Consider the following 23,431-nt stretch of genomic DNA (forward strand, 5'->3'; position numbering starts at 1 on the left):
CTCGATCCTGTTTCTTTCCAGTCTTAATAGGCAGGGCATCTTCTTCAGTGATAGTAAATTGGGCACGTTCGGTCAATAAAGCCAAACAAGTCATGCCCTTTAAACATCGACTCAGTTTATGGTTGGTGCAAATTAGTTAATGAGTAATATCATAAACGCAGCGAGTGAATGATTGGTCTTTGGTTGTTAGGGTCTTTTTTCTTATAAGGTGGTTTAAGGTTTCCCCTGGCCATCACTCATTTAATCAATTTTTTTGTGACCATGGAATATGGTGGCAGCCTGGCAGGAGGTTGCGTAACATTGCATCAATTTAAATAAGGGCAAAATTGTAAAAGAAACACCCCAATGTATCCAGATTCCAGCCAACACAAAGTCGGCCTTTCTTATTGACTTTTTTGTTTTGGGTCCGGGCCTTTCTTATTAGCTCGATCGATCCAAAAACAACTTAAAATTTTATCAACAAACACTTAAAACTTTAAAAAATGGGAATGTTTGAAATTTAATATAGTTATGTGACCAGAAATGATCACTATGCCAAAATTTCAAGTACAAATGTGAAGATTCGTTATGCAGCTCACTACTGCATATCAGACAGATGATACAGGTGAGGAGGGTGGTTGTTCTCCATTGATTTTTGTTTCAGCTGCGCGATCAGGTGAAGGAGGGGGCTGCTTTGTTTCAGTTGCACAATCAAGTGAAGGAGGGGGCTTTTTTGTTTCAGTTGCGTGATCAGGTGAAGGAGGGGCCTGCTCCTCGTGTTCATCATTCTCAGGATGAAAATTAATAGGGAACTTGGTGACTCTCGGCTTGTCAGCTAAAATGTTTCTCTGGACCCTATCAACCAACACCTTAGGAGGAGGTTCCTCCCTTAGCTGTTCATCATCATAATCATTGTTCACATAGTATCCCACTCTAACAAACTCCTGCCCCATATAAGAACATGTCAAAAGCAGTACTGTGACGCCAATGATATCTTCCTCGCGTATTTTTGACGGATCTGGAGGGTCTGCCTGCCAGGAGACCAAACCATGCACGCAAACACAAACAGAAAAGGATTTAGTTTCACATCCATATTGGACACCTAAGAAAACCGTAAGAACTTGATACAAGGAGTCAGTATAACTACCTGAAAGACAAAACGGTAGTTGCCAACATTGACAGGACCAACAAGCACACTCTCTAATAGTTGATCATAAGTCTCATCTTCAGCAGATCCCACGTATGTGAGCTTCCATTCCAAGTCTGTAAAAAATTGAATAGTATAACATGTCAAATTATCAATGTTGCAAGTTAAAGATTCGATAATTCAGAGAAGTGGACATGCAAATATGTTGCTCCTTCCAGCCAGTAAAATTAGGTTGCTCCTACCAGATGGCTACTCTATTACAGATTCCAAGGAGGTCATAGTTACATTCACATGTTATTAGGTGGATGTGCAACATAGTTAAGGACATTCTTCATTTTCATGAGAAGTTCCTATCATCCTATGTGCACATGTGCGAAACCAAAAGGCAACAATGTTTGTTGGAAGCAATCTTCTGAAACCTAGACTTATTGAATGACCCGCATCACCTGAGCCCTGACTTTAACATCAGGCATGTCAGAGGTTCTGCCATACAAAAATCCCACTATATCAGGAAGCAAACCAAGCACATATAATTCATAGCTTATCGAAGAAACAGAACCACTTCACAAGAAAGTCCTCATCCAATGTAAGTACAAAAAAGACATACATTTATCCTCTTTCAATCATCACTAATAAACCATACATTCCTGCCCATACGAAATGTAACAAGAAAACTAGCTAATCCATCAAGAAAACTATACCAAAACCTTATGACCAAAAAAAAAAAAAAATTTTGTAAAGATGTATGTACAAACATCCAAGCATTTCCAACATATACTTATCATGGCAGAGTCGGTACACAAACAGGAAGCTGTAGATACATACTCAACTCCCTTCCAGTCACATATATGTTGGCAAAGCTCATGTTAATATACAATACTCAACATTAGATGATTCTAAACCAACTCATCAACCGGAACAAAGTCAAACACTAATTAAAGCCCTATTGTTCGTATCAGCCGGACAAAGTTATAAGACAACACTTGATCTAAGTATGCATTACACCCAATACGACTAACTGACTAAGTAATAAATCAGGTCCAAATTTCATTTGCAGCCCTTTAATTTTAAATCCCAGTTCTTTTTCTGATCAACTTTTTTATTAAAAACAACCCATTTTAAAATCCCAATAAAAATAACAGTATGACCAAAATTAAATTAAGCTATTTGGGAAACTTATCATAAGAACCCTAGCTAAACCTCGAGCCAACAAAACCCAATAAGCATTTCCTTCAAATTCATCCGATACAAAGTAAAAAAACTAAAAGTGAAGAGGCGTGGGGTTTATAACATTACCGTCTTTGAGGGGAGTCAAGCACTCGTATGAGATTTCGAACTGGAAAGGGTTGAGGAACGCGGCCGGGTTGTCCAAAACGGCGACGTTTGTAAGGTTGACGGCACTCATATTCTCGGAGCGAAATAAGACCCGGTTGCTTCCTTAAATAGACCAATCCTAGCCCAGGATTGGATATCCTTCGCCGATGAACGATAAAACCCTAGAACGGATTTTGGACGAGATCGGTGACCCTGAAAGGACAGCTGGAGGTGAAAGCCAGAGAGAAGGAAGAAGGAGAAGGTGGGAGATTCTGAGGTGTGCTTAAGTGGGAATTGCCTTGCCATTTATGGAGGAAGACGGGTTGTGGGATTTACCGGCAGTATCCGGTTTGCTGGTGTGGAGGGAAAATTGTAGGCAATTTGGCGGGAGTTTTCGACATTTGTTGGTATGTTGTCCACGGGCTGCACCGTGTATGAACTATGAAGCCTCATTTCGACCAAAAAAAAAAAAAAAAAAGAACTATGAAGCCTCATTATTCGACCCCCAGGGCCCATTCTACTGATCCGTTAAATTTTAACCCGACCGGTAGCATTGGATCGAGCCCAACCCCGCTAGTGGGTCAAGCTCAAACCCAATTATATAGCCTAAACTCCGTGGACCGGCTCACTATCTCAAATTTTTTTTGTTCACTACATTTTTTCTTTATTCATTCTCTCCTTCTTTGGATATTTCTTTCTTTTAACCACGTAGTAAAATTAAAAATCTCCTTTTTATTTTTTAATTTGTTCTTATTCTTTATCAATTATATGAATCAATTGGGTCTATAGACTCTATACCATAATTAAATTGTGTTTGTACTTTAACTAAATTATATTTATATTTTAATTAAATTGCGTTTGTGCCTTAACTAAATTGTGTTTGTACCTTGACTTTATATTTGTACTTAACTAAATTGTATTTGTATCTCGGCTATATTGTGTTTGTACATTGAATAAATTATATTTGCACATTTTCTAAGTTGTGTATCAGTGTATGTACCTTGATTATATTGCATTTATACATTGACTAAATTGGATTCGTACCTTGGTTGGATTGGGTTTTACCTTGGCTACATTGTGTTTGTATCTTAATTTAATTGCGCTTATACCTTGACTATGTTGTGTTTGTATCTTAACTATATTGTGTTTGTATATTAACTAAATGGAACTTGTAATCATACACTTATTTTTTGCATATGTAATTACTAATTATTTATGTTTGTTGAATTGAAACATAATACATACATATATCATATATGTGTACCGAGTAACTATTGGTTTAATAATACAATGTTGGATGATTGTTATATATGTACTATTGCACAAAGAATGAGAAATAGTGATATCTCTCAACATAGATGGGAAATGGTAATTGCCTTCTCTTTGTGCTTTCTTTCTTTGTTTATCCAGTGTACAATATAATTTAGTAATCGAGACCGTTTATTTTTTAGATCACTTTTTAAATATTATCTTTACAAAAATTTGACCATATCGAAAATCGTTTACTTATCTAATTATTATCAAATAAATATATAATTTTTCTAACGATTAAATTTACTGTCTATTATTTGATAATATTTAGATGACTATACGATGTTTTATTTGGCTAATTTTTTTGTAAAAATTATCTGTAACGGGTCATTATAATTAATATAAAAAATGAATGATTCTAATCGTGAAACTACATTACAGAATAAATAAGAGAAGACAAAATTTGTGATACAATGAGACATCTAGCATGGATTCATTTTTGCTCACCATGGTAGATGAGTGACACGTGTCACCTGACCACCTTTTTGTGACGTGTGTCATCTATCCACCATAATGTTAATGTTCACCATCATTTTTTTGTGATGAGCAAAAATAAACTTCATCTAGCATTAATTTTTAAATAGGTGACCGTAACTAAAATAAAAAAATGAAGAAACAATGTCATTTACTTATTTTTTTAGGTACCAATTTTATTTCATTTTTTGAGAAACAACAATGGCAACGTAAACCTATTTTGACTTCTTGTTGTTTGTTACCTGGTTTAGTGGAAATGTGGAATGAGCACACGGGGGGATAGAAAGGTAAATTGACTAAGCTACAAAGGGTTAAATTTGCACTTATTTTTATTTATTTATTTTTTGAGCAAAAAATTTGCACTTATTATCAAGGGCAAAAATAAAAAATCTGTACTCATAATTACCAACCTGGACAGTGGACATGCTAATGTGGACGCAGCGTTACAACAATACAACATACCTTGGAATATCAAATTAAAAGTAGGAAAAGTGAAACTTAGGGTGGTGTTTGGCAACGACCTTATAACCTCCACCACCCATCCTCACGGAAAGGCCGAAAAGGTCAAAAAGAAAAATGAAATTTTAAAATTTTAAAACAATATTGCAAAAGAAAAAGAAAAATCGAATATTCCAAATTTCCAATTTTGGGCTCAGTAGCTGTACATATAGATTATAGTCTTGCACATCGACTTCACAAACCCTAGTCTCTCCTTTACTCTCCGTCTATCTCTATCCGAAGCCCTAGCAAAATGGCTTCTCGAAGGCTCTTATCCACTCTCGTGCGGTCGTCCGTACGCCGATCGCCGTCCAGATCTCCGATATCAAATTCAAACCCTAGGCTCTCATCCCCATCGCCATCGTGTGGCCGCGCTTCGCCTTACGGCTACCTCCTTACGCGCGTGGCCGAGTACGCGACAGCCGCAGCTGCTGAGGCCACGCCGTCGGCGCCACCGACATCGAAGAACCTCGGGAAGGGGAAGATCACCGACGAATTCACCGGGAAGGGCGCGATCGGGCAGGTGTGCCAGGTGATCGGAGCCGTCGTCGATGTGAGGTTCGAGGAGGGCTTGCCTCCGATCATGACGGCGCTTGAGGTGCTCGATAACTCGATCCGATTGGTGCTCGAGGTGGCTCAGCACTTGGGTGAGAACATGGTCAGGACCATTGCTATGGATGGGACTGAAGGCCTTGTTAGAGGACAGAAAGTGCTCAACACCGGTTCTCCTATCACTGTAAGCTAATTTACATGCATGTTTGTTTTTGGGTCTGCGCTGAGGCCATGATTGTCATTAGATTTAATAAGAAATGTTATGGCTTTGCTGATGTTTGATGGTAAAGTGTTGACTTGTATGGATGAAAAAATCAGTTGGGCTTTGATTGATTTATAAATTGGTGTCGGGGTTTTTAGATCTTGATGTTATTGCTCCTTTGTTCCGTTTCTGGTACACATTTTCTTAGTAAAATCATTACTGATTGATCTACATTTCTGGCATCTGCTGCTCAAAGCTTTAATCTTACATGCTAGGTCGTGTCCAGGGTTCAGGTAGTACATTGACTGTTGGCCATTAGATTTGCCCATTCCCTCAGTGACTGGGTTTACTTCAGTTTATGTGGACACAATCTGATCTTTTCATTGGCATTTCCTTGTTTTCCCATTTAATTTGATCCCCTAGTATTCTGTTCCTTACTGTTGATGTGTTTATTTTTAGGCTTTAATTTAAGTGTTGAAATTTGGATTTTCCTTGAATTCCTACTTATATTTTGGTTTTTATTTGCCTTTCTAGGTGCCTGTTGGTAGGGCTACCCTTGGTCGAATTATGAACATTATTGGAGAGCCCATTGATCATAGAGGCGATATCAGTAAGAAATTTAGGAACCTTGAAATTACTAATCACTTGGTTAAGTAGTTGCACTTATAATTTGCAATCATGTTATTACATGACGTGTAAGTTTTCTGACAATTTCTGTGTGGATCTCCAACAGAAACCGACCACTTTTTGCCCATTCATAGAGAAGCTCCATCCTTTGTTGAGCAAGCAACTGAACAACAGATCCTTGTTACTGGAATCAAGGTATTATTTTTTACCTTTACAATGTTCATTTGTAATAGATTTTAATTCTCTAATTGCTTTGCTCCTTCCCTTCCTTTGGAGCCTATGTTGTGCACTTTAGACTTGGAGTACTTATGTTCTTGCACAATGTACAGGTTGTTGACCTTCTTGCTCCATACCAAAGAGGAGGAAAGATTGGGTTGTTTGGTGGTGCTGGTGTAGGAAAAACTGTGCTTATTATGGAACTTATCAACAATGTTGCAAAGGCTCATGGTCAGTTTTTCTCAAAAGATAGACATATTAACACACTAGTTTTGATAATGTTATTGTTTGTTTACATCACCTCTTTTCAATGATCAGGTGGTTTCTCTGTGTTTGCGGGTGTCGGAGAACGCACTCGTGAGGGTAATGACTTGTACAGGGAAATGATTGAGAGTGGTGTCATTAAGCTAGGTGAAAAGCAGGTAAGCAGTGCATTTTGCATGTCACTCCTTTTTTATGCATCATCACGGTGTCTGTTTTCGCAAAGTTGCTTAATTGCTTCTCTCATTTATATTACTTCAGGCTGACAGCAAATGTGCCCTAGTGTATGGTCAAATGAATGAGCCCCCTGGTGCTCGTGCTCGTGTTGGCCTGACTGGGCTGACTGTGGCTGAACACTTCCGTGACGCTGAAGGACAAGATGTCCTTCTCTTTATTGATAACATTTTCCGCTTTACCCAGGTAAGCATGCATGTCTAGTAACTATTGAAGGTTCTCACACATTTTATTTTGTTAATGTTGTTGTGCTTATTTCTGGCCCATCCTGCAGGCTAACTCAGAGGTGTCTGCTTTGCTTGGTCGTATCCCATCTGCTGTCGGATACCAACCTACTTTAGCTACTGATCTTGGAGGTCTTCAAGAGCGTATTACAACTACCAAGAAGGGTTCCATCACTTCTGTCCAAGCTATATATGTGCCTGCTGATGACTTGACAGATCCAGCTCCTGCAACTACCTTTGCTCACTTGGATGCCACAACTGTGCTGTCACGACAGGTCTGTCACACTTCCATGTGGACTAATTTTAGGATAAATTTACATGCTATCATTTATAACCTTCTTGATGTTTTGAATTCAACAGATCTCTGAGATTGGTATCTATCCAGCTGTCGATCCCCTTGATTCCACATCTCGTATGCTTTCCCCTCATATTTTGGGTGAGGAACACTACAACACTGCTCGTGGTGTCCAGAAGGTTCTTCAAAACTACAAGAATTTGCAAGATATCATTGCTATTTTGGGAATGGATGAGCTTAGTGAAGATGATAAATTGACTGTTGCCCGTGCTCGTAAAATTCAACGTTTCTTGAGCCAGCCGTTCCATGTTGCAGAAGTTTTCACTGGTGCCCCTGGAAAATATGTGGAGTTGAAAGAAAGCATTACCAGCTTCCAGGTATCTCTCTCGCTCTCTCTCTTTCTGTCTCTCTCCTCAGTCTGCATATCTCCATGGTTCTCCTACTTTGTTAATTATCTTATCAATTACCTGAGTACAATTTCTGGAGGTTTTCTCTTGGACAAAGCATTAGTTATATAGTTCCAGTTTTTATTGGAAATTTTATCCTGAAACTTGGGCAAATTTACCATGTCTTTTCGGATAGAATCTGAAGCAAATTTCTCTGCTCCTGAGATTGCGTGATAGTTTTCTGTTCCATTTTTTTCTGAAACAAAGAAGCTTTTATAAACCATGTTGTTAAAGTAGTAGCATGAGAATTCATCTGTAAGAGTTGGGAAGGTTAATGAAAGCCAGTATGATAGAAGACAGGGTTGTTTATGCCCATCAAAATCTGCTTTTTAATCATTTGTTATCTCTTAGTAATCATTTTATTCATGATCAATAGAAAGTAGGTTGTTTGTTTTTTTTTTTTTTTTTTCCTAATTTCATCTATGCTTTGCTGCCATCTCCAACCACACCCATTGCTTACTCACCACCAAGTCAACCCCACAAGTCACTCCCACACACTGCACGCCTGAACAATACCAATGTTCAAATATATAATGATACAAGTATTCCCTGACCTTGATTCTTATTTGGTTTGTTATTTTGTTACAGGGAGTATTGGATGGAAAGTACGATGACGTTTCAGAACAATCGTTCTACATGGTTGGAGGTATTGAGGAGGTCATTGCCAAGGCTGAGAAGATTGCCAAGGAATCTGCCGCCTAATCATCCCATCTTTCTGTTCCTTTTTCTTGATAATTGCGAAAACCCAATAATTTAGATGGAACTGGCAATGCCAGCGAACAGGATTTTCATTTTTGAGACAAAATGTATGAGCATTTTCCGTTTCAGATTTAAGCATATTGCAGAGTGTGAGAGAAATGGAGCCAATGGCCTACCCCCTTTTTTATTGTTATTTAATAAGGGGAAAAAGAAAGAGGACGTGTAAATTTATTTTTCCTTTTCTATTTTGAAACATTGGATGCTAAACCCATGTTTATGTGAATTACTTGAAAGTAGCAGACCCTTGTTTTCTTTTTTTGGCCAAGAAGCAGACCCTTGATTTCAAATTTGCTTGCCTTCATGTGTATTCCCTTTTGAGGTTTACTGCATTTAGTTGTCAAGTGGCTGGTTTGGTTAGCAATGTGTAATCTGTTTGTATGACGGAGCACTGTTTCCGTTCCCATCCCAGTTATGTTGTTCAAACAAGAACGGTAGGCTGTGTCTGGATGCTCAGCCTTGTTCATTGTTCGTGGTGAACTTCATTAATTCGAATGTCTTTCATCTCCAAACCAAACCCAAAATCTAGAAAGATAGAAGCAACCGTTTGGCATTCATTGATGGATGCAGAGGCTATGATCATTTCAACTGCTTTACCACTTATCCTCCAGTAGTCCTGGATCTTCCGAAAGTTTGCCACGTGGACTAGTCACTATCCTGTTACTAGTCTAACCTCAACCCGATTCAACCACATGAGTTTTGACTCTTGAGACTTGAGTCATCACCAGGTTTGGCGCCGGCCTCCGCACCATAGTCCCCGCCACAAACATAAAATTCTCTCAAACCCCAAACCCAACTGCCATGTCATTTGCAATCTTCCAACCCCCATTGGCACCCCTCCACTCCCATGCGCACCTTAGCTCCCCCCTCCTTCCCATGTCTATCATACGCCGCCTCAACCCATACCACCTAAAACCACACCGCCACCGCTTCGCAAGCCTTGCCGCCGCCGCCGTACGCCAAGACACCACTCTCTGGACCCAAGCCCCCCTCTCCGAGATAGAACCAGCCGCCGAGTCACTCTTCCACGTCCGCATCGACCTCTCCGACTCGCCCGACCTCGCCTCGTGCCACACGCGCCCCGGCCAGTACCTCCAGCTCCGCCTCCCGGACTCGTCCAAGCCCTCCTTTTTGGCCATCGCTTCTCCGCCGTCGCTGGCGGAGGCGAAGGGCGTGTTCGAGTTCTTGGTGAAGAGCGTGGCGGGGTCCACCGCGGAGCTGCTGTGTGGGCTCAAGAGAGGGGACGTTGTGGAGCTGAGCCAGGTTATGGGCAAAGGCTTTGATATCGATCGGATCGACCCGCCCGAGAATTACCCTACCGTTCTAATCTTCGCCACGGGATCTGGAATCAGGTTTGTAATATCGAGAATTCATTTGATTTTTAGAGGGATTGAAATGAATTTGAGTGTTTACAAACAATTTGGCGTTGCAGTCCAATCCGGTCTCTGATTGAATCGGGGTTCAACGCCGATAAGAGATCTGACGTAAAGCTCTTCTATGGCGCTAGAAACCTTGACAGAATGGCTTATCAGGTCTATAAACAAACATGAAGTAATCTTTTTTTATTTATTTTCATATGCTCGATTCAATTTATGACTGTTGAGTGACTCTGCTTCCTGTTCCTCCTCAAATCTTATAGGACAGATTTAAAGACTGGGAATCTTCGGGTGTTAAGATTGTGCCGGTATTATCACAACCTCATGATGGTTGGACGGGACAAAGTGGTTATGTGCAGGTAAACTTGCGCCCATCATAAGCCTTATTTCCATTTTTTGTCTCGCCTCTATCTTTATGTACCAATTAATGCCTTTCTATGATTACATTTTCAGGCTGCGTTTGCTAAAGCCAAGCAGATTTATAACCCGCAGTCTACTGGTGCTGTTCTCTGTGGGCAGAAACAAATGACTGAAGTTTGTCTACTGTTTTACCTTTTGCTTCTTCCTCCTGTTCTTGTCATTGTTGTGTTTCATGTGTGTTCATGTTTGTTTGAAATCTTTCCAAGCATCTTTTAGGTTCATATTGGATCTCGTGGCTGCATAGTAATAAAAAGTTTTAGCATTATAATCGACTGAGTGTTGATTTGTAAGTTTGGTTATGATTAGATGGGTGAATACATTACGTCTCTTGCCATGTACAGTCGCAAACTTAAGTATAGGCATGTTCTTTGAATCTACAACTTTGTCGCCAAACAAGAATCTTTTGGGAGTCCTGGTTTGCACCAGACAAGGCGCTACCATTGTCTTGTTTACCAAGTGTGGTCCACAATTTAGGTATAAATAATTTGTTGCATCGCCCCTTGTTTTATTCTTGATCCCAGGGCTGAGTGGTATTTGTCTCTCGGTTTCTAACTTCTTAGTACCAAAGCTAGTCTTAAAATGCTGCACAGTTTTATGGTCTTGGTCTCTTAGACCAAGTCATTTTATTGGAGGGAAGCAAAGCTGGTCATGCCACATGTTTGAGGGAAGGTTTTCTGCAATAGATGATGTTAAGGTCACTATTCATGATATGATCTTACTTTTTTTCATGTGAAAAGGGATAACATACATTTGGTTAGAAAAAGATAACAGATATTGCATGATACATTTTAAACAAAAGTAAAAGATGAGTTTGTCAGATTGAGGTACCTCAAGCTAATATCTCATTTGTTTAGAAGGATAGTGGTTTTAGTTTTTGTGGGATGTTATCTGTTCCCTACATCTCCATGGAGGGAATAATTTGAAAAGTGGGAAGTAAACCCTTTGGTTTGTTCTCTACAAATGGCATGGCAACTGTCTATTTATGTACCTCATCTCTCATTTCCCATTATGTTTTTCTAATTCACATCTCTTACTGCTTGCTTTAAAATCTATGAAACTTTCTTGACAATCTGTGTAGCAATTTGTGTCAACATGTCCGTCTTCTGGGTTGTCTATCACCAACTGAATTTGCTTACTTTAATGGAACAACAATGTGATATGTGTTAAGAGAGATGCAGATCTAAAAAAATTTGGGAGATGACTCCCAGAGAGTGAGGGGTCTTGTTTTTCAAAGTTTCTGTTTCATTTGGTTTTGATGTCTGTCTATATTGCAAGTACTGAAAGCTAACGCAGTCTCCATATATATATGTTGCTGCGGACGTAATTCTTGTTATTAACTTCAGCGTTATCACTTTGATTTCTATCATGGGAATCAAATTTCTATGCAAACTTGACATTCGAAATGTCTTTTCTTTGCAGGAAGTTACCTCAATTCTTGTTGCAGATGGAGTATCAAGTGAAAAAATACTGAAGAATTTTTGACTAATCCAATGAAGTCTACATTGTTGTATCATTGTTGAGCGACAGTTAGTGTTGATTTGTTCCCCACAGCTGAGGATAAATTATCCCTGCTTGGAAAAGGAAATAAAAACAATTTTGGGATTCTGAGCATCTTTGTAATTTGTATGTTGTTAATGATCATTGATCACTGCCCAGCAGATAAAATTATAGGATTTTCTCCAGTTAATTTGACTTGGAAGAAAATTGCATTCTTGTTCTGAACTTCTAAATGATGATTGAACTGTAACTACGATATTGTTGTACAGACGACAGGGAAATCTCTCAATTTCTATCAACTCTTTTGCCTCTTAATTTTCCCAGATTCTGGGAGAAACTAACTCACCATTTCTAATCGACATACCAACCGTGCTGATGGGTACAAACAAATTTTGATGATAGGCTCAAAGCATTCCAAATACATAAGAAAATCATACGCTAAATTCACAAAAGAACTGCTTCATTCATGAGGAGAAATTTCATATAAGATCCAATTATTGGACATGATAAGAAAGGTTAGGCATCATAAATTCAGTAACAAATTAAGGGAACAAGTGCAGGCAACTTTACACATTATAGTTAGGGTAGGTCCCTCCCACCAATCAAGAATCGAAGAAAAGTAAACACGACCAATCCAGAGCCGTATAGCCTGCATCTTCAAAGATCCGCCTACTAATTTTGATCATCATGAGCATCATAAATGTTATTATCAGTTGCATTTCCACTAGCATCTTTTATGGGCTTTCCATTGGGCACAACTGAATCACGATGATGGTGATCTTTCTCCTCTTCTGAGTGATGGTGACGATGTTTGTGGTGATGGTGGCAATGGTGGCCACTTCGCTTGTGCCTCAACTGCTTACCTGAATCATCATGGTTATCATCTGATGACTTGCCTAAAGATCTGCTCCTTCTGTCGCACATCTGGGAATCAGACTCCGACCTCGAATCAACACTATGCGATCGCCTATGACGTTTATGGTGTTTTGTGTGCCTTTTCCTTCTAACCTCGCCATGCCCATAACTTGAAGAATCAGAAGAAACAGATTTCGACTGTCGGTGGCGTTTGTGGCGCTTTGCATGACTTCTTCCGATTCTTCGGTCATCCTCATTGCTGAAAGAACCAGAAGAATCGGAATCTGACCTCTGATGGTGCCTGTGATGCTTCACATGACTTCTCTTGATTGTCACATCATCATCATCACTGGAAGAATCAGAAGCACCAGAATCTGATTTAGTATCATGATGCCTATGGCTTTTGGGGTTTCGCTTCTTCCTTTTCCTATCTCCTTCATAGTCACTCTCATATGCATCACTGCTATCATCGCTTGAGGCTGAGAAATGTCTCTTTGGCTTTCGCTTGGATTTCTTCTCCTTCCTCTTTTCACTGTCACTTGAATCAGAGTGAGTGTGCTTTTTGTGCTTCTTGTGAGTTCTTTTACTTGACTTTCTTCTGCCATCACTGCTGTCAGTCTCACTATCACCATCAGACTCTGACACAGATCTTCTCTTATGCTTTGAAGATTTCAGCTTCCTCTCTTTGGCTTCGGCATCAGCTTTTGCCTTAGCAGCAGCTTCTAGTTTCTGCTCCCATTTCAAAGGGGCTTCTTTCTTCTCCAAAGCTCTTTTCTTTTTCTCCTCAACCAGTTGCATGAACTTCCTGGTGTCCATTTAGATATAAAAAACAGCACAATATCTGCATTTTGGTATGAAGATGACCGGAAGTACATCTCACAGAAGAGAAAAAAAAATGTTAGCTCTTCCATCATAGAGTTCGTTTAATAACAATCACATATGTTATTTAGCATTCCATATACTGCAGATGAATACTAAAACCAAGTCAATATGCTCAAGATTCATTTAAAATAAGCTTACGGAAAAAAAACCTTACTCATAATATTCACTTTGCATATACAATGCCAGGTATCAGAAACCCATCATAGATGTACTGTTTGAGCCAAAATTCTAAAGCTGCATCTAATAATACTTAGGTTAAAGGTCCCCTCATCTCCCACGCATCTTATCATTCATTGTTTTTAAGCCATAGAGGATTACAAAAACCCAACCAACAAAGTTACCAGTTACTCCAAGAAAACCTAGTAAATCAATCATCTAAATCATTCCTAGCTTAATCTATAACTCCTTAGCCAGAAAATACCTAAGGATCTAACAATTGCTATCAACTAAGAAGTTATAGTAACAAAATTCTACAACCAAAACAACAAAAAGAAAAAAAGCAAATCCAATTCCAAAGACTATAAATTCTCACAAAATAAAAAAATGGAACAGAACTTTTGAAATTTGATTCGGCTTTCTTACCTAATCCGGAGAACAATCACAGCTCTAAAGACCAAAGTCCAGCCTCAACAGCCCAAATCTGCAAGCCTACCTGCAAATAGCCTACAAGATAGTAAGGTAAACAAAATTTCAGAGATCAAAAACCCATTCTTTAATCTTTCAATTATCAAAATTCGAAATCGAAAAGTGAAAGAATAAAACTCAAAATCAATCTTCAAATATATTTTGCTTTCTTTGCATCACAATGAGTTAAAAACTTTTTATAAGAATGCAATTTAACTTCTACAACTATAACTATCTTCTTTTTCTCGATAACCAAACAGAACCTCATGAACGAACATACTATAAACCCATAAGAACCTTAATTAATTAGACGATCAGTTTAGCCACATGAGCTCAAACCCAAAGACCCACCCAAACGATCAAAACCACAAATTTAGACAAAAAAAAAAAAATTCATACTTCAAACCAATCACTAACAACTAAGAAAATAAAACCCTAAACTGATAATGAATAAATGACTGAAACGAAGTCATAGGATGATTAGCAAAAGAAACGCACCTGAAAGATGAGAGAGAAAGAGAGGGGGAGATCGGAAAGATGGAAAGGGCCGCCTTAGAGGAGAGTTAGGGCTTGACTTTTGGCCTTCGAAAAACGTTGACGCGTTGGCCGTTGGTGATTGTGGGTGTATAAATAGTGGGACGCACACGCCACACCGACTCTTAATTACTTATGTTTAAAGACCTTTTTATTCTTTGTATACTTTATTTATTTATTATTTTTTCCTTACAAATTACAATGAACTTTTCCTTTATTTTTTTTAGGTCTGACAATTAATTTTTCCTTCAAACCTTGTAATTTTGATATTCCATTTTTGGCAATAATTATTTAATAAATTAACACAATTCTTATTTTGGTATGGCCAAGTTACGGTGTATTCGATTCAAATGTATACAAATTTTTGTGGAGTTCTTTTTTTATTTTTTATGATTATTTGGTTTAGGTTTCACTTTGCTTCTTTTAATTTAAATTTTAACCCTATAATTTAACAACAAAATTAAAAGACAATCCAATTGCGTAACATGGTTGGACAAACTAAGCATGTAACTGATGTAAGTAGACCTGGTAAATTGTATAAGATCATTTCGCATGAAACTTTTAATGTATAGGTTGAGACTTATAGTGTCTTATGAATCCCTTAACCACTTATTAACCTAATGGGTCATTTCTATGTCAACCTACAAAACTTATTTGGATCCAAGGAGTAAAATTTCGGTTTCGAGGAAATTTTCAAGAAAATTTCGATTTCGACAAAATTAGACAAAAACGATAGAAATTATTATCAAAATACGAAAATTTTGAATGAAATTTGACCATATGCTTATTTAACATATTATCTACTACATTGATAAAAAACATTAAAGAAACCAAATTATATAGTAGGTTTCATGTGATATAAGGTGAATATAATGCGCGCTGGAGACAAATACTGTTAAAAAAATGGGTCACTAATTAATAATTACATAATAAAATTACACGAATAAATCACCAATGCGGCAACGGAAAGTAGCAAGTTTACTCAAAGGGACTTGGAAATGGTCTTCAATAGTTAAATTAAGCCGAATTAGGTTAAAATAGAACCAATCCGATGGCAGCAGCGGGGACAACTGTTTACCTAAAATTTCAATTTTACAAATTATCAAAATTGGAAAACCAAAACATTAAGTAAATGAAACTTCATGATAAAGGGATAAATTTCTTTTTCATAATTTATGTTTACAAGTTACAACTAAACGAAACACCAAAATGACCAGATCAAACCCCAAATAAAATCTCAAACCTTTTTTTTTTCTTTCCAATTGCTTAAAGACTCTAAATCTCAATCTACCTTAAAAAAAAAAAATCTTTCCTTTTTTTTTTTTTTTTTTTTTTTTTTTTTCCTTTTCCTCTTCTTCCCCCCAGTGCCCAGACGCCCAATGGTTTTCCACTCTTCCCTTCCTTCTCCCTCCTTGCCCAGACGCCCAGTGATCTGTGCCCACCTCCCGCGACCAAAACCCACTCCTTGCGCCGCCCGCGCCTGCGGCTTGCCTCCTCCCTCCTTCCCCAACCAGCCCGCTCGCCTCATCCCTCCTTCCTCAGCCAGCCTCGCGCCGTCGCTCGCCTTCTCCCCCACCTAGTCACCGGCAAAAAGCACAACGAGATCGTCCTCAAGCTCGACCCCAACAGCCAGACCATCGAAGACGACTTTCTCGGCGCCAAGGTGATGTGGACGACCGAAGGGCAGAGACAGTCGCGAAATTTCGTCGACATTTTACAAAATTGCACGTGAAACTGCTTCGAAATTTCGGCGAAAAGTTAACGAAGATTAACGGATATGGTATAAAATTTTGGGACCTCCAAAAAACGAAAATTTCGCCGAAATTTTCAAAATTTCACTCCTTGTTTGGATCCATTAAAAATAAATATATTTTTGTAATTTAGTAATTTGTTGATTTATTTATTATAGTTAAAAATTTAGGGTTTATTATTTTTTTTAACAATTGGATTTGGTGGTGTTGTGTGAAATAAGTATGATAGGTTGAAATGAGACAACCAACATCTAATATATGAATATGAATAACAATCTTAACGGATGAAATGAAGGTTGTGTCGTATTTATCCGTTATTTATTTTTACATGTATGGTTCATGTTAGCAGTTTTTCACCCTTAACTTAACTAGTCATGCTCAGGTTAAGCCATTTTTAATTTTTAGTGACACAAACATAAACCTACAAAAATACGACTCCTTGGCAAGTGTTTTTTTATTACAAAATAGGGGAGAGAGGGTTCAAACCCAAGTCTACAAGGGAAGCTTTTGTCCTCGGCTAACAAGGCTAACCCCAATTCTCACTCCTTGGCAAGTTTGATAATGAGTAGTATAATGAATTTTTTTTTTTTTATAAGAAGAGTAATTAAAAGGATTTTTTAATTGTAACCAAAAATGGATTTTTTAATGGTCTCACCATGTAAATATTGAAACGTAATTATTCCATAGCGAACAAAATATAAAGGAAATTTCCACTTTCTAGTTTGCTTTGTAGAGAAGAAACAAAGAAACAAGAAAAACTGACCTGGTCAATTCACTATTTCACTCGTTAAAACTCCCACTCCTAGTCTCAAACCTTCATCTTCTTCATCATCTCTTTTTCTTTTTGTCTTTTTCCCTTGCAGCGATCAAACCTCCTCAAAATCTCATCAAACTGAAAGGAAAATAAAAAAATCCCAAAAATGGCGTCGTCGGCCTCCTCCGCCACCAACGTCATGCTCGCAATCTTCGAGAAGAAGACGACCCAAATCGACCTGTACCGCCCACTCCGCAACTACATCGCTTTCAACTACTCCGAACGCGAAGCCCACAACCTGGAAGACGACCTCCAAACCGTCAAACAACTCCGCTCCGACCTCGAGCGCCAACCCGACCCGTCACTCCCTACCCGCCGCGACCTCCTTCAAAATTACTACAAAGCCCTCTGTCTCGTCGAGACCCGCTTCCCAATCTCACCGGACAAGGACCACATCAACACCGTCACTTTCGTTTGGCACGACGCCTTCAAGAACAAGCAGAAGGCGAGCCAGCAGAACATCCACTTGGAAAAGGCCGCGGTTTTGTTCAATTTGGGCGCCGTGTATAGTCAGATTGGGCTCTCCTACGATCGCGCCACCGTCGACGGCAGACGGCTGGCGTCGCATGCGTTTATCGCCGCCGCCGGCGCGTTTGCGTTTCTGCGAGACAATGCGGCGACCAAGGCATCGATTGGGAGCTCCACGACGGTGGATTTGTCGGTGGAGTGTGCCGGGATGTTGGAGAGGTTGATGCTGGCGCAGGCGCAGGAGTGCGTGTTTGAGAATACTATAGCCAAAGGAAGCACTCCGGGCGTTTGCGCCAAGATCTCGAGGCAGGTGAGGGTTGTATTGTGTTTGTTTGATTAGTTTTAAAGTGGGCTTATGAGTAATTGGTGAAAACGATTGAATTGGGTTTTGATAGACTGGGTAGAACTTAGAAGTGATTGGATCAATATCAAGTTTTGGTAAGTATTGCGTATTGATTGAATTACAGCATATGGGTGTGTTTGACTGAGTGGTTCTGCTATGAAATGTTAATTTCCTGATTTATTTTATAAGTTATCTGTGGTGGGGATTACATACACTATTTATTGCAGAAAGAGTACACTTAGTTAAAGCCATAGAAGATATGAAATGGGCCTTATGGCTTTGGCAAAGGTGATTACGTCCTTTATTCTGTTTGCAATTTGTAGATTTTAGCTGACTTTTAACAAATGTCATATTGGTTACATTGCATCAAAGACTTTATTTCATTATATTCTTGGAATTGTAACTTTTTGTTGCCTCCGAATGACTATGTTTGGGGTTTCTCTTGAATGTGATTGCATCCTTCAATCAGAGAGAAATTTTATGTTTATATCATTTTTTATGACCACTGGTTTTGCTTTGAATTGATTTGACATGGATGTGGTTACAGGTTGGGGTGTATTATGAGGAAGCTTTAGCAGCATCGAATGTTCCGCCTCTGAACCAGCATTTTGACAAGGCCTGGATATCACACATGCAGTTAAAGGCAGCTCTCTTTTATGCAGAAGCTTGCTATAGGTTTGGTCTAGAGCTGCATGAGAAAGAAGAAATTGCAGAAGAAATTGCACGGTTAAAGAGTGGAATTAGTGCTTTATCGGATGCTAAGAAATCCTCAAAGGGGGCTGCTGCACAGATTCTGGATGCAATTAGCAAGTTAGAGGCCAATCTTAATCGTAACCTGGAGAGGGCTATGAAGGAGAATGATAGGGTTTACCTCATGAGGGTTCCTTCCCCTAGTTCCTTACCACCTCTTCCAGCATTTTCCATGGTAAAGCCTATGGCGATGAATGAGGTCCTGGATGCGAGCAAGGAGAAGATGTTTGCTAGTCTTGTTCCGGACAGTAGTGCAAAAGCTCTTTCCAGGTACACTGAAATGGTTGATAATATAATCAGAACACAAGCAGAAAAATTGCAACAGGCCAGTGAGCTGACCAGAGTAAGGCTCAAGGAAATGGACCTTCCGGAGTCTATTCTTGCTTTGGAAGGGAATTTTACTCTTCCTACAGATCTTAAAGAAGATGTGGAGGCAGTTCAGATAAGTGGCGGCCCTGCTGGTTTGGAAGCTGAGTTACAGCAGCTTAGGGATTTGAGAAGGGTGAACCAGGAAATTCTTGTACAGATTGAGGAGCTCCTGCAGAAAGAGGGAAGAGAAGATGCTCAGTTTAGAAGCCAATTTGGAACACGGTGGACGAGACCTCAGTCAAGCACTCTGACAAAGAACTTACAGGATAGGCTAAATAGGTTTGCAGCTAACTTGAAGCAAGCTGCAGATAGTGATGCTCGCATTGAGCGCTCAGTCAGAGAACATTCAGCTCTCATGTCAATCCTTGATCGTCGTCCAGTAATTCTATTTCTCTCTCTCTCTCTCTCTCTCTCTCTCTCTATTTCTCTCTCTCTCTGGAAGTTGATAAATTGATCAGGTCTAGTAGATTTGAATTTTTTATCTCCTGTAAGTGGGTCCCATGTTATTCTAAATCATTATATGTTCTTTTTTGCACTCAGATTGAATCCGCCCTCCCAACTCTAGCTAGGCCGATAATGTCTTTGGATGCCAATGAAGATGCTATTTTGGGGGCCCTGAAGCAGAGCCTGGTAACTTTTCCCCTTTTTAGTTCATCTCTGAAAGGGTGACATGAGTTCACTCGCATGGTTATTTTCTGTCTGTTTTCACATATTTCTGTCTTATGAACTATGATGCTCCTTTTCTTGCACATGGTCCAACCCTATTTTTGTTTCTTGTCCTATTACATATGTTTGTCTTTTCCTAAGACTTCAGATCATGCCTAATCATGATCTTTTTTGCCATAACTATTTAGTGGATGCAAGTGTGTTGTCTGTTTGTGTGACTTTGAATATTTGTATGCCGTTCTAACTTATATGAAGTTGACCCAGTGATATTGTATCGGAAAAAAGATTAACCTTCTGTTCTAACCTTAAGTTGGTTTGGTCATTGTTAGTTTTGTTATGTATTTTTATATTTTTTATTTTTGGTGCTCAATAATGCAGAGGCAATTGGAAACGCTTGGTGCTCAACGAGCAGGTCTTGAAGATATGCTTAAAGAAATGAAAAGAAAGGTGCATTGATTATATTTGTTTGGCTTGTTTATCTCTTTTGTGGTTTATTTGATTATTTGAGATACTTTTCCTTTTTCTTTATTAGTGTTATTAACTACCTGGACTGGTTTTCTGAAACCCTAGATTGATGTGGAATTCCTTGATTGATACGTTCTCCTATTATAGCTTATTGGAATATACTTAACTTTTGGATGCCACTCGTCGCAATATTTTCTTTGTTCCTGTAGCAATTCATGTATAAGCTTTGTCAGTTGTTATTGCTGCTTTGGTTCTTAAGCTTAGTGCGTTGGTGGGCTTATTATTTATATATGGCCTCAGGATGATATACTTCCTAAGTTGATGACATCAACTGGCTCGTATGAGGATCTTTTCAGGAAGGAGATATCAAAATATGATCATATATCCGAAGACATAGCCCAAAATATTGAGGCACAAGAACAATTATTGCTGCAAATTCAGGTCTATTTCTTTTTTAATCTTAGTTGAACTTTCTTTGTACATCTTTCTTCAATTTCATTTTTTCCAATATCTGTCTTCAACTTCTATGTGATTTTTTAAGCTGTGCAATTGATGATGCTTTACAGTGTGCATTACCTATTGTTTTAATATATAACTATATTGACTGGACAATATTCTAATTGAATCAACACCTTTTATGTTGCACAATTTTGTGCTACTGTCATTTTGTTCAATTCCCTTTACCATCTTGGAGTAGGTCTTGTGAGAGTTTATGATATACTACCTTTTTTTGATGGTGAGACGCCTGTGCCAGATTAGCTACATGCCATGAAATTTTTTGATTACCAGCTATCTGTCATCTCATGCTTTGAAAGTCATGTATAGTATTGCTAGCAGTGTGACAGTTACAGATATATATGTAGCATCTCAAAAGAGTTGGGGACAAACTTCCTATCCTTGTAATATTCCTAATTAAATGGAAATGGATCTCTGTCCCTAGACATCTCATGATCAAAATGATTCTTTGTCATCTGCAGGCCCAAAATGATGAGTTTGCTGCCATCTTCAATCTTGAAGATTACAAAGGTAGGTATTTATGGTTTCACTCTTCTTTTACTTGTTTCATATGGTTTGCATGCTTTAAGGTAGCAGTCATTGATGCATTATTGAATGGGTGAGTCATACTAATGTGGTAGTAGAATTAAACCCTAATGGTTTTGAACTGGACAAATCTGATTACTTCTGTTACAATAATGATCATAAAATGAATTCCAATGAGGTTAGCTGGTCAACAAAGAGAGTCCTGGTTGTTGTGGCCGTATGAGTTCTGCTAGTTCATTTCATGTGAGGCATGAGACAAGCCTGACAAGTTCCAGATCTATAAAGTCACCATGGTCCATCTGTTTCTCAACTATTTACTTTGGTTATCTGCCTTCTTGTTTATATATATGTTAGTATTAGAGACTACCCCTTCTTGACTATGTTAGATGAGCTACGGCCTGTGTGCTGGGTGAGGGTGCTTGTCTAGGTGTTGGGTTGGGTTCACTTATATATCAATCTGTAAACGTTGTTTTCCTTTTACCCTGGGGAAAAAGTCTCCAAAATGAGATCTCAATCATTTTTCAATACTGATTATCATAGTAACTAGGGAACGTTTTCCCCTCCACTTTGTTGGACAGGCTATAAGACACATGTATGCCAGCAACTAATCTGGAACATTCCATTTTTGAACTCATGTTGTGTACATCCAACATAGGTGTTTTACATGCTATAAAATGTTGTTTCTCAAGTTTGAATTTGTTCTTCTTACTTGCTCTGCTGGTCATGCTGGCATCTCACAATCTATTATTGTTATGGCACCCTTCTCTATTCTTCTCTTTTTCATGTTTTGTTTTTGATTCCTTCTCTCCCAATTTGTCTCAGCATCTCGTGAGAAATGTTACAAGCAGATTCAAGCTGCCATAGCAAAGTACCGTGAAATAAAGGAGAACATAAATGAGGGTTTAAAGTTTTATGTTACTCTTCAGGTAATTAAGTTGTTCGATTGTTGCTCAATCTTTTATTCTGCATTAATTACTGGTTTTTTGGGAGACAGTGGAAGCATGTGAGCGATCTTCACATGATTTATTTGTGAACTTGTCTCCTTGACTCTGTGTTCATAGAAAAAGACTTGTTATGTGAGGCATGATATGCATAGGTGGATTATTAATTTGATTTGTCTTTTGTCAACAGGATGCAATAACGAATGTAAAGCAGCAGTGCAGTGACTTTGTGATGACTAGAAACATCCAGTGCCAGGAAATGATTGAAGATGTGCACAAACAAATGTCCGGTCTTTCTTTCCAGGATGCTAAAAGCACAGGTGTGAATAACACCTATCCTTCTGTGGGACATCAACCTCAGAGATCTGGTTCGCAACAGCAAACAGATCCTCGTCCTCAACCACCCTACTACTATCCTCCTGAGCAGCCAGCAATGACTGGGTATGCTCACCCTCCTCCCCCTTATAACTCAACACAGCAGATGCCGTCTCCTTACCATGTGCCGCCTCCCCAAACTGGTAGTCCATATCCACCTCCACAGGCCCAGCAACAGTCACCTGCAAACCATGAATATGGTCAACCTGCTTATCCAGGGTGGCGGGGTCCATACTACAACGCCCATACACAACAACCTGGATCTCATCCTAGACCACCTTACACCATTCCAGGTCAATACCGCCCTCCTCACCAGAGTGGCTACTATAAGTAACAATAGTGAAGTGCCCATACTATTGGCTATATAATCTGATTGTTTGTGATGTGTTGTTAATTTTGTCACTTGAATGAAGTCCCAGTAGAATGAAGACTTAGTCATTTGAGATTGTATAGCCTACTTGTCTGGAATATTTCTGGTTGACTGGTGGTTTGCTTGATGCCTTTATGTGAAGTGCATAGCTCGTTCAGACAGTTTTCTTTGTATAGCTAGAGCATATTTAAATATATGTAGACTTACAGAAAATAATAATGAATTCATGTATTTGAATTACTCTCAATTTATGAACCAGAGGTACTGGTTTTATCATTTTATTTTGGAATTCGCTCAAGTTTCTGGACTCTGGCTGGCAGCCGGGTATGAAATCAGCAAGGAATAAAATTTCGA

At 38.9% G+C, this 23,431-nt stretch overlaps 5 protein-coding genes across 5 annotated transcripts; 3 read left to right on the forward strand and 2 right to left on the reverse strand.

Annotated features, from left to right (window-relative positions):
* Positions 1–587: 587 nt before the first annotated feature.
* On the reverse strand, positions 588–2,531 carry LOC147295531 (putative histone chaperone ASF1A). Its single transcript, XM_086234006.1, has 3 exons — positions 2,423–2,531; positions 1,127–1,242; positions 588–1,010 (listed from the first exon to the last, which is right to left on the reverse strand). Exons 1-3 carry the CDS (start codon positions 2,529–2,531, stop codon positions 588–590), a joined length of 648 nt encoding a protein of 215 aa, XP_086090132.1.
* A 2,372-nt stretch (positions 2,532–4,903) lies between these two features.
* LOC147295532 (ATP synthase subunit beta, mitochondrial) lies at positions 4,904–8,791 on the forward strand. The gene is made up of 9 exons (XM_086232675.1): positions 4,904–5,459; positions 6,012–6,087; positions 6,211–6,299; positions 6,434–6,551; positions 6,639–6,742; positions 6,843–7,001; positions 7,090–7,314; positions 7,400–7,711; positions 8,369–8,791. Exons 1-9 carry the CDS (start codon positions 4,977–4,979, stop codon positions 8,480–8,482), a joined length of 1,680 nt encoding a protein of 559 aa, XP_086088801.1. The 5' UTR covers positions 4,904–4,976; the 3' UTR covers positions 8,483–8,791.
* Positions 8,792–9,222: 431 nt separating this feature from the next.
* LOC147295533 (FAD/NAD(P)-binding oxidoreductase) lies at positions 9,223–12,104 on the forward strand. Its single transcript, XM_086232138.1, has 5 exons — positions 9,223–9,888; positions 9,969–10,068; positions 10,176–10,271; positions 10,366–10,446; positions 11,752–12,104. The coding sequence occupies exons 1-5, from the start codon at positions 9,338–9,340 to the stop codon at positions 11,812–11,814; spliced, it is 891 nt and encodes a 296-aa protein (XP_086088264.1). The 5' UTR covers positions 9,223–9,337; the 3' UTR covers positions 11,815–12,104.
* Positions 12,105–12,268: 164 nt separating this feature from the next.
* Positions 12,269–14,822, reverse strand: LOC147295534 (FAM133-like protein). Its single transcript, XM_086232137.1, is given in 4 exon segments — positions 12,269–13,482; positions 13,485–13,559; positions 14,149–14,229; positions 14,689–14,822. Coding segments are annotated over 2 exon segments (1,056 nt in total). The 5' UTR covers positions 14,149–14,229; positions 14,689–14,822; the 3' UTR covers positions 12,269–12,501.
* Positions 14,823–17,252: 2,430 nt separating this feature from the next.
* On the forward strand, positions 17,253–23,366 carry LOC147295535 (Endosomal targeting BRO1-like domain-containing protein). Its single transcript, XM_086232664.1, has 8 exons — positions 17,253–18,067; positions 18,648–19,598; positions 19,760–19,849; positions 20,264–20,332; positions 20,651–20,791; positions 21,328–21,376; positions 22,214–22,317; positions 22,523–23,366. Exons 1-8 carry the CDS (start codon positions 17,396–17,398, stop codon positions 23,039–23,041), a joined length of 2,595 nt encoding a protein of 864 aa, XP_086088790.1. The 5' UTR covers positions 17,253–17,395; the 3' UTR covers positions 23,042–23,366.
* The last annotated feature ends 65 nt before the right edge of the window (positions 23,367–23,431 follow it).

The sequence above is a fragment of the Dryas octopetala genome, chromosome 2 (assembly GCF_963921425.1).
Source record: "Dryas octopetala chromosome 2, drDryOcto1.1, whole genome shotgun sequence".
Taxonomy (NCBI): Eukaryota; Viridiplantae; Streptophyta; class Magnoliopsida; order Rosales; family Rosaceae; genus Dryas; species Dryas octopetala.

Bases quoted from the DNA above. Each gene is read 5' to 3' on its own strand.
- LOC147295533 (XM_086232138.1), top strand. From the start codon at position 9,338: ATGTCATTTGCAATCTTCCAACCCCCATTGGCACCCCTCCACTCCCAT. The intron at 10,069-10,175 runs GTCTATAAACAA...CAAATCTTATAG, and splicing joins TTGACAGAATGGCTTATCAG to GACAGATTTAAAGACTGGGA. The intron at 10,447-11,751 runs GTTTGTCTACTG...TTTTCTTTGCAG, and splicing joins GGCAGAAACAAATGACTGAA to GAAGTTACCTCAATTCTTGT.
- LOC147295531 (XM_086234006.1), bottom strand. From the start codon at position 2,531: ATGAGTGCCGTCAACCTTACAAACGTCGCCGTTTTGGACAACCCGGCC. The intron at 1,243-2,422 runs GTAATGTTATAA...AATTTTTTACAG, and splicing joins CTTGACTCCCCTCAAAGACG to ACTTGGAATGGAAGCTCACA. The intron at 1,011-1,126 runs GTAGTTATACTG...GTCTCCTGGCAG, and splicing joins ACTACCGTTTTGTCTTTCAG to GCAGACCCTCCAGATCCGTC.
- LOC147295535 (XM_086232664.1), top strand. From the start codon at position 17,396: ATGGCGTCGTCGGCCTCCTCCGCCACCAACGTCATGCTCGCAATCTTC. The intron at 19,599-19,759 runs GTAATTCTATTT...TTTTGCACTCAG, and splicing joins CAATCCTTGATCGTCGTCCA to ATTGAATCCGCCCTCCCAAC. The intron at 20,792-21,327 runs GTCTATTTCTTT...TGTCATCTGCAG, and splicing joins AATTATTGCTGCAAATTCAG to GCCCAAAATGATGAGTTTGC.
- LOC147295532 (XM_086232675.1), top strand. From the start codon at position 4,977: ATGGCTTCTCGAAGGCTCTTATCCACTCTCGTGCGGTCGTCCGTACGC. The intron at 6,300-6,433 runs GTATTATTTTTT...CACAATGTACAG, and splicing joins TCCTTGTTACTGGAATCAAG to GTTGTTGACCTTCTTGCTCC. The intron at 7,712-8,368 runs GTATCTCTCTCG...ATTTTGTTACAG, and splicing joins AAAGCATTACCAGCTTCCAG to GGAGTATTGGATGGAAAGTA.